Here is a 10,215-nt window from a genome sequence, read left to right on the forward strand (position 1 = left end):
GGAGAGGCCCCAACAGTGAGAGGCCCGCGTACAGCAAAAAAAAAAAAAAAAAAAAAAAAAAGAAAGAATGGGTGTCTGGCCAAGAGGTAAATCTCAAAAGAGAGGAAAGGTGTCCTAGAGTCGGAGAGAAGGACATGGAGGGAAGAGGCTGGTCTCAGGGACTGAAAGGCTTCTAAGAAGACTTCTGAGCTGGATGCTCCCTCTTCTGTGTCTGCATTTGCCAGTCTTGCCCGCCCTCACCTTCATGAGTGCCTCACACCTTCCCTAAGGGTGCGGTGGTGTGATTGAGGAAGGTTGTGCATGAATTATAAGGCGGTATAAAGGGCAAGAGAGATGCATCCCAAGGTCATTGGCCCCGTGGGTGGTGACAGAGATGTGTTTTGAAATTCAGAAGCATATTAGAAACAGGAAGGATGAGAAAGAATCCATATCTTAAGGTATGTCAGTCATCTCTGAATAAGGCTGTTTGGAAAGAAAGAAGGGGGCCCGGGAGGGTGGATGTGAAATCCTCCTTCCTCATACAGTGACTGAAGGGCCGGCTGGGTCTGGGGGTAGCGGGGAGGTCCCTCCTGCCCATCCAGGTGCCCCTCAGCTCAGCTCTCGTGTTCTTACCCACAGAGGAATTCCAGGCCCTGCTGAAGCGGCTGCCGGACGACAGGTTCCTGAACTCCACAGCCATCTCCCAGTTCTGGGCCATGGACACCAGCCTCCAGCACCGCTTCCAGCAGCTGGGAGCCAGCTTGAAAGTGCTGTTCAAGAAGACCCATCGGATCGTCCGCCGGCTCTTCAACCTCTGCAAGCGCTGCCACCGGCAGCCCCGCTTCCGCCTGCCCAAGGAGAGGTGAGCACCCCAGATGCCCGAGCCAGAGCACGTCACCCACGACAGCCACTGAGGCCGGGGAGGACCCCTGTCCAACACAGCAGAGCTGGGCGTGCTGACCCACACACGGCCTGTTAGAGTCTCCTGTTATCTTGATCTACTTGCGTGTCATTCTCAGTTATGAGTTGCATCCGAAGTGAGAGAGAGAGAAAAAAACAGAGAGGCTAATTTTACTTTTATATAAATTATAGTCGATTCGAATGTTATTCTAATAATACTCTAATTCTCACTTACTCATTTCTATTTTAGTAAGTCTTTTAGGAAAGAAAAGGGTGGAGTTAAAGCTTTTAGACCAATTGCGTATGATGAGACACACTCACAGTAGATTGTTTCCAACAAGTGACTCTGCTCTGAGTCACAGGAGGGAAGCGAGCTGAGGCCCTGTGCCCTCGGGAACAGAGTGGGGCTGGATTGTCACAGGCCCTCATGCATCCATCCACTCATTCACACGTGCATCCGACAAGCCCTTATTAAGTCCACCTCGTATGTCCTAATATTAAGCAGTGAGGGATACTTGTTAATTGAGAAGATATAATAAATATACAGGAACATCAAAATTATAAAATGATTATGTGGCAGCCACTTTAAAGCATGTTCGTGGACCATAAATCAAAGGCATGGTCTAATAATAGTAAAGGTCAGAGAGAAAAGCCACCCAGGAGAAGGACCTCTTGGCCAGATCGTGTGGGAGGAAATGGAAGTGGGCTGGTGCGTGTGAGCCAGAGCATTCCAGGAGGGGGCGCTGCCCTCACAGCAACCCAGGGGTGCACTTCTAACTGAGGCACAGGTAACGAGGGACATATGAGTGAGAGGACAGACCAGCAAGGGCATTTGAGAAAGGTTCATTTTTTTTTTTTCTCCCAACAAATAGTTAGGAAATGCTTACCAGGCACCAGGACCAATCCTAGTTTCTGAGAATATGTTGGGCAATAATGCAGCGTCCCTGCTTTCATGGCATTTGCAGGGAAGCCATCTCTGAACAGGTCAACAATAAATAAACACAATCCATTTTGATAATGAACATTGCTGTGGATCATGTCAAAGCAGGGCGATGTGACAGAGAGGGACTGGGCGGTGCTTTGGACAGGGGAGTAACTGAAGACCTCTTTGAGGAGGTATCATAAGAGCTGAAGTCGAAACCTTAAGACGGAGCCAGCCACAGAAAAGTCCTGTCCTTGGTGGGAGAGTTCTAGAAAGGACAGAGACTGTGAAGGGGGAAAGAGGTTGGCATGACATTGGAAAGTTTGGAGAGCCGGTTGTTGGAAGATCTTATTTAAGAGGCTGAAAGCTAGATTGGATACGAAAGACGTTGCAGACCTTCTGTAGGCTTTTGAATAAGGGAATGAGATGGTACTTCGGAGGGAGGAGCACAATTTGATGTCAAACATTTCTGGTGCTGAACCATCTGACACCCAGCTCCAGGACTTGTTTGGTTATCCCAGAGTGGTAAAGTAGGGTTTCTGTCATTCAGAGAACCTGGGGCTTTTATCTTCCTTATCACCTATTAGTCAAATCTCCTGCCACCCTCAGGGAAGCAGCAGTGTGTGGCTTCCTATGACTCTTGTTTCATTTTTATCCCCCCTCCCAAAGGTCTCTGTCCTACTGGTGGAACCGTATCCAGTCCCTCCTCTACTGTGGAGAGAGCACCTTCCCTGGCACCTTCCTGGAACAGAGCCACAGCTGCACCTGCCCCTACGACCAGTCTTCCTGCCAGGGCCCCATCCCTTGTGCCTTGGGCGAAGGGCCCGCCTGTGCCCACTGTGCCCCAGACAACAGCACACGCTGTGGGAGCTGCAACCCAGGCTACGTGCTCGCCCAGGGCTTGTGCCGCCCCGACGTGGCCGAGTCGCTGGAGAACTTTCTGGGGCTGGAGACAGACCTGCAGGACCTGGAGCTGAAGTACCTGCTGCAGAAGTGGGACAGCCGCATCGAGGTGCACTCCATCTTCATCAGCAATGACATGCGCCTGGGCAGCTGGTTCGACCCTTCCTGGAGGAAACGCATGCTGCTCACCCTGAAGAGCAACAAGTACAAGCCTGGGCTGGTGCACGTGATGCTGGCCCTGTCCCTGCAGATCTGCCTCACCAAGAACAGCACCCTGGAGCCTGTCATGGCCATCTACGTCAACCCCTTTGGGGGCAGCCACTCTGAGAGCTGGTTCATGCCCGTGAACGAGGGCAATTTCCCAGACTGGGAAAGGACTAATGTGGATGCTGCTGCCCAGTGCCAAAACTGGACTATTACCTTGGGCAATAGGTGGAAGACCTTCTTTGAGACAGTCCATGTGTACCTACGGAGCCGAATCAAGTCCCTGGATGACAGCTCCAATGAGACAATCTACTACGAGCCTCTGGAGATGACCGATCCCTCCAAGAACCTGGGCTACATGAAAATCAACACCTTGCAGGTCTTTGGCTACAGCCTGCCCTTTGACCCGGATGCCATCCGGGACTTAATTCTCCAGTTAGACTACCCATATACGCAAGGTTCCCAGGACTCTGCCCTCTTGCAGCTCATCGAGCTCAGGGACCGGGTCAACCAGCTTTCTCCACCTGGCAAGGTGCGGCTTGACCTTTTCTCCTGCTTGCTCCGGCATCGCCTCAAGCTGGCCAACAATGAGGTGGGCAGGATCCAGTCCTCTCTGAGGGCTTTCAACTCCAAGCTGCCAAACCCTGTGGAGTATGAGACAGGCAAACTCTGTAGCTAATGGGGGACCCACTCCAGCGCCGGGCAGGGAGGGGGGGATCCAGGAATCCGGGGTGCAAAGATCTAAGCCCTCACCTTAGTGCCAACGGGGTGTTCCCTTAAGACTGTCTGCACCCTGCAGATGGGACTCGGGGCTTGAACTGAAGCAGGCAGGAGAGAAGGAAACAGCTGCTGCACACATGCACACACCACGCGTGTGCACACACACACACACACGCGCGCGCGCGCGCACACTCACAAGGGGAGGCGAGCACTCAGCAGCCTTGGATCTGTGAAGTCGGTGCTTTCTCACATGAATGCAGTTGAAGGAGCCGAGGGAGAGCTTCAGAAAAGGAACCAGCCCAACTGTGCAACACACAAATTCTTGAAAGTGATTCTTAGCATTCAAGAAAGCAAGAGGGAACAACAATGGGAGGGGTAAGAGCACCGCCTCCCCCTCTGTGGAGTCACTTTTGTATTCTTTTTAGCCAGATTTCTTAAATGGCGCTGTTTCATGATTCCCCACAGTGGTTCTTACTTTTTGTTCGCTGCCTCCTCTGAGCCCTCCAGACACGGACCGTTCCTCAAGCCAGCTCCCTTGGGGAAACAGGAAGTGACACCCACGGAGGACCACTCAGGGCAGCCAGGCAGCCCTGCTGCCCTCCCTCTCCCTCGGCCCCCTTGCTTCCTTGGCCTCCCCAGTGTCAGGGCCTGGCTGGCTCCACGTTCCCCTCGTGGTCCAGCCACAGCTCCTCTCCTAACAGTATCTGTTCTGTCCAAGAAAGCAGCTCTGTCAAGTTAGAGACAATGTATAGGGAAATGTTCTTTTTAAAAAAAAAAAAAAAAAAAAACCAAAAAATATCTATTTTGTGATTGTTTTTCTTGTCAATCTGCTCCAGCCACATGAACATATGAGTAAAAACTTGCTTGGTTTAATATATATATGTTTTAAAAAGGCCGTTTTTTAGGGGGAAAAATAAATGAGAGAGAAGAGGGGGGAAAAAAGAGTATAGTTCCCTGGGCTGCCTGGATTTTTAAAAATTGGGTGTCCATGGATGGAGGATATTGCTATGTAGGAGGCTGGTTGATCCATGTACACACAAGTGCGTGCATGTCTGGCTTGACTCGTGTGTGTGTGTGTGTGTGTGTGTGTGTGTGTGAGAGAGAGAGAGAGAGAGAGAAATTGACATTAAATAAAGAATGGAGTGAGGCAAAACTCTTGCAGAGAGTTATCTGGCTTGCCCACCTCCTTTTTTCCCAGGTGTGAGGGCTAACACAGGTCCAACAACCAGGATAGGCCACTATCAGGAGAGTAGTAGAAAAGTTCTTGCTTTCCAGGAGAACTGTAGCCTCTGTGCCTAGGGCAAATACCTGCTAACAGGGGTTCCTCTTTGCCTGCACTGCTGTGGACATCAGGAGAATTTTTCATCTTCTGCATCTTATGGTCTGGGATCGCCTTTGAGGAAACTGGGAACCATGCAGACATGGCCTCGGTTGTCTCCATTCTGTCTGATTACTACTTTCCCAGCCTAAAAATCAGGTTTGACATAAGCCACACAGAACAATGCATCATTTTCCCTTAGTGCCTCCCCCAGGTGGTATGAGAAGCATTTCATAGCAGATCTTTTAGAGAACCAATTCTCTGTCTGTTCTCCACATGATCCAAGTACAATGTGTAGGCATGACAACCCCCATTTTATTCAGGCGAAAGTCACCACGTAAATACTAAGTATCTCATTTCCTACCTGTGGTACATCTTGGTTGGTACAAAATGAACTGGGAGACAGAAAGGATGGTCATGTCTCTCTGCCCAGAGCCATCTACGTTTATTGTTGCAAAGAGAGGAATTCAGCAGTCTATTACTGCACCATCAATCCAAGAGGACCTGAAATCCTTGGTAGATAAGCAGCCTAGGGCATTTCTTTCTTCACAATTCCCCTGAAGGCTTCTAATGTAGAAATACAGAGTGATGGAATGATTTAGGAATGAACACAGGTATTGGCTGCCTATTTCTGGTTCAGCCGCTGCTTACTTTGGGGAGTTTATGTCAAGCTCCTCGTCTGTGGAAGATGGAACTAACAGATGTCATTTTCATCAGTGGGGGTGTTGACGTGCCAGAGGAGTGTGCTTTTGTTGGGAAAGGGGTTACAACTGGTAGGAAGGCTTTGATACCTTCCCAGGATGGAGTTTGAGAGGTGTAAGGCAGATAGGAGAGTCTGATTGTAGCATTCTGAGTGTGCATATCTATATGCTGTAGGAGTGTGTGGGCAGAGGCTTTCACCCACAAATTAAAGGCACACCGTTCACAGCAATATTCAGAGTGGGGAGGAAAGCAATTGAGAAAGTGCTGTGCACAAAATTAGCAGTTGCATCCTCAGTAGCATGAAGGTAATTGTCCCAGTGGGAACTGAGTCAGTACACGAGGGCGCACATCCCACCTGAGCCAGTCCCACAGCTGAGGGGTGGGAAACCTCAGCTGTCAGTCTCTGAATCAGAGAGCAGACGGGGGTAGGGGGAAGCCCACCTATAGAGTTATTAGGAAGGATGCTGCATCTCCTTACCTCAGACTCCTTGTCTTAGGAAGGCTCTGGCAAGATGCTGGTATGATATGGTTTTAGAAATATATGCATCTAGTTACAAAGATTTCCACTTCCTACCTGCTGGAAGGTTTAAACCATGAAGCTGAGTGTATCAAGTCCATCTAGAAGTACTATTACACGTTGGTAAATATTTAGGAGTGCCCTTCTGAGCCCAGAAGCAAGCACCATATTGATAGAGCGTCTAAAAGACATTAATAATTACAGTAGTAGACATGTTTATATTTGACCTACTTACCTGATATCTGTGACAGATGTCTGACTCCTCTGTTCCAAGGCAGTGATGGGGTATCTGGTGTAGAAGAGCTTGGATCAAAGCAGCAGACCAAAGACTTGGCTTCCAGAAGGCAGGTGGAGGAAGTGGGGGAGTAAGGGATGAGCAGGATTTCTTAAGAGGCTTTTAAAGGCTTGAAACCATGAATTCAGCATGAGTTTCTCAGAAAGCTAGGCTGAGAAATGCCATAATAAGGAAAGGCTGTCCCCAAATGATTGCCTTAAGAGTCTATAATAATCAGAAGATGTGAGTTATCTTTTCTCAGACACGGTTACAAATAAAGAATTGTCATTAATTAATTAGTACTAGGTTTGTCAATATTGGTGAACTCATTGTGGAATTAAGAGCCAAATCACAATTCAGTTACTGGATATAACAATCGGAAATTCAAGCATTAATTGTAACCCCAAAGAACTAATACATCAAATGCTAATCTGCCCTAATGTTCGAGACTAATACCTCTAACACTAAATAATACATTTAATACCTGCTGCTGATAATATAATGCATACTCTTGCATCCATAGCCAAAAACAGAAATGAAGATTGCTTCAAATACTGGCTATCAGGAATAGTTCACATCCGGTTCCTGGCTTCTTTTCACAAATATGAAAATAGTGGTCATGATGGGCAGAGCTACCTTACGAGTGGTTGGAATACATCACCTACATGTTGTCCTGCCCCCCAAAATCACCTCCAATGTCTGTAATTTCATCATGTAAGTCTGTTCTCTTGCATATAAAAGAGATCTTTTTGCCATTATATTTTGTATGAAAATTAAAATGCCCTTAGGAAGAAATAAGTCTTAGAAGTTTAGCCCACAGGCAAAATAGAGGATTAGATTTTTGGAGTTGGAAGTTTTTTAGAGGTCGTCCTGTCTACTGATTTCTGACATGAGGAAAAGGTGAAAGAACTTTCCCAAGGTTGTGTCTATTAGCAGGGCTAGGAATAGCAGTCTAATCTGCTTCCTTCTCTACCTCTCTCTGCCAGTAAATGACGTCTGGGTCCTGGGAGATGACCGGGACCCAGTTCAGGGCTTGGGAGTGTGAAGGTGGGGGAGGGGAGACCATTTTCCAGGAAGCATAAGAGGACTACTAAGAGGTAAGAGTATCCTCACATCTTCTTCTGGGATTGGTTCTAGCAAAAATAATCAGTTGCTATAACAAGTGAAAGAAAAAAGACTAAACTTTCTCCCCTGAGAAGCTTTAAATACAGAGTAGACCTGTTTCCATCTAAGCTGGAGATAGAGGGATCAACTTTCCAGTTTCCTGATGACTCTATCAGCTCAATGTTTTTTAATTACAGCATCCTGCCTCCAATTTCTTGCTATTTTCTAGAGACCATCAATTAGACTTTGAATATCTTTACAAATCTGGTACTTTCTGCAAAACATATTCTGTGTAAAGGCTAGAGGTATCTGGGTACCACTAACCTCCAAAGGCCTTAGGCTGCAGTCACCATGGCAACACTCCGATATGCCCTGAGAGTCCTTACTCCTTCCAACAGAAGAGCAAGAGGCTGTGGACCGAAGGAGCCACCCAAGGCACAAAAGTAAGGCCTTAACTCCAGACCTGGAAGGATAGATGGGAAAATTCAGGTAGTATGACTGGGCTGTAGACACACAACTTTCTTCTGGTTTCTTGTTCTGGTTCTGCCACCAGCCAGCTTTGTAACTGTGGGCAAGTGACTCCACTTCTCTGGGATTTTGCTCCCCTGTGGATGAGGGAGTTGGGTTTGCTATGCAGGTACGGGGGACTTTCTAGTGTTATCCTTTCATGATGTTAAAAGCAGTGTGGTACAGAACACGCATATGCCCTCAGTCAGACAGACCTGGATTCCCATGTTGGCTCCACACTTACATTTAAGCGACCTTAATTCTTGGTTTGTCCCCTTATCTGTAACCCAACAGCTTCATCCCTACCTCCCTAAGATTTTTCTTTCCTTTCTCTTTCTGAACACTCACTTCTCTCCCTACTTTTGCTCCATACTCTCCAACATCCAGAACACATGTGTACCTTCAGTTCTCTAAAACTCAAATCCATTTCTTCCCTCCCTCCCTCCCTCCTTCCTTTCTTCCCTTTTTCCTTCTTTTATGTATTCTTTTGGGCCAGGAAGAATTGTACAATATAATGTGAGGGATGGGGATGCAGTAACAAAGCAGAGTGGTGCATTCTCTAGTAGAGATGGGCAAAGTCTTGATGGAGCACAGAAAGGGAGCAAATCACTCCCTGGAAGAGACACTGGTGACATTTGTTGTGAACCTTCTAGTAACTATGGAAGCAATACTCCAGGTCTCCATATGATTTACATATTTATGAGGCAAAGATTTAACATATAACGCGTGCCTCCCTTCTCGGAGGGCAGAAGAGAGCAATGACAGTAGCAGAGCCCCACTGAAGGCACACACTACATCTAGATGGTGCCCCTATTTGTAGCTCCTGAGCCCCATGTCAGGACCTTGTTATGCAGTCCAAGACACACTCAGGGCACTGCCATGGGAGATCTCTTTGCTAGAGGAGATGCTTCCTCCCCTGGAGAGTGAAGTGTTCTATAATCAAGGCCTCCCAACTTTAATGTGTGTATGATTCACCTGCGATTTGAATTCAGCAGGTCTGTGGGAGCCCAGATTCTGCACTTCTAAGAAGCTCCCAGGCAATGCTGCTGCTGGTCTGAAGACCATACTTGAAGGAGCAAACTCTTAGAGAGTATGCCTGTTATTATCTTCCTGCAGTTCTCAGGACTCTTTAAAAAAAAAAAAAGAGACTCCTAGGAAGCACAGAGGCTAAGGAAACAAAAGGTCAGTGACGTCTGGCCAGGAGGTGCAGACCTGACTTATGAAAATCTTGGTTCTCCCCTAGTCTTTAATCTCTCAACCAGTTAGGAGGCAGGTGCCTGACCTATATATACCAATAGTCTAAGAAAAGAAAGGAGAGAGGAGAGAAAGAAAAAAGGAAACTTAACTAAATCAAAATTCTGTGGGCTGAGAGCTAGTTTGCTTGTGAATGTGTTTACAGGTAAGCAGCCCCACAGACCAGCTGAATCATGCTGGCTGAGAAAAGGGCTTTCCCCCCCCAAGCCTATCAGAGTAAATCTGTTCATAAGTGGGACAGGGAGTACTTGTCACTCTACAGAAACATACGTCAGACGAGATGATTAAATCGGCAGCAGCCAGAGGCCCCAAACTTCAGACTGCTAAGGTACCATGCCACCTCTAGGCACCTAATCTAAGAAATAGAATGAATTATTTCTGTTTTCAAGTCTGTCCTCCTCTCTTCCAGCCTGTGCGATTACTACCCTTGCAGCATTAATAAAAACAGCCACCAGAATTTATGTAAGGTCACTCTTCCAAGGATCTCAGACTTGGAGGAATGAATGAATCAATGTTATTTAGCAAGCATTTTCAGATAGGAGGTGTGGGGAATTAAAAAAAACATGCATTTAGTATGTACACTCCCTTAATTCGAAAATTTTGCAGATGACTTATAGAATAAAACTTGGGAGAGGCTATACAGCTAAGTGAAAGCAGAAGCTGGACTTAGCATGCTTTCTGGAGTCAGGCTGCTTTGGTTCAAATCCCATCTCTGTCATTTACAATTGTGAGGGGCGGGATATGTCATTTCATCTCTTTCAGCCTCAGTTTGCACATCTGTAAAAAAGGGACAATAACTGTGTGGATATCACACAGTTGTTGTGATGGTAAAATAAGGTAAAAATATAAAGGGTAGAGCAAGCTCACAGTACATATTACATTAGATAGTTTCTATGTTTGGGGGAGAGGGA

The 10,215-nt window shown here is 47.1% G+C and overlaps 1 protein-coding gene across 1 annotated transcript in view; it reads left to right on the plus strand.

The window, feature by feature from the left end:
• Positions 1-3,638, plus strand: part of BRINP2 (BMP/retinoic acid inducible neural specific 2) — a 59,912-nt gene extending 56,274 nt beyond the window's left edge. Inside the window, exons 6-7 of the mRNA XM_024133719.2 lie at positions 619-841; positions 2,471-3,638. Of these exons, the coding sequence (XP_023989487.1) occupies positions 619-841; positions 2,471-3,587 (1,340 nt within the window). The 3' untranslated portion in view covers positions 3,588-3,638. The remainder of the gene's footprint in view (positions 1-618; positions 842-2,470) is intronic.
• Positions 3,639-10,215: the final 6,577 nt, after the last annotated feature.

This window comes from Physeter macrocephalus, chromosome 4 (genome assembly GCF_002837175.3).
Source record: "Physeter macrocephalus isolate SW-GA chromosome 4, ASM283717v5, whole genome shotgun sequence".
Taxonomy (NCBI): domain Eukaryota; kingdom Metazoa; phylum Chordata; class Mammalia; order Artiodactyla; family Physeteridae; genus Physeter; species Physeter macrocephalus.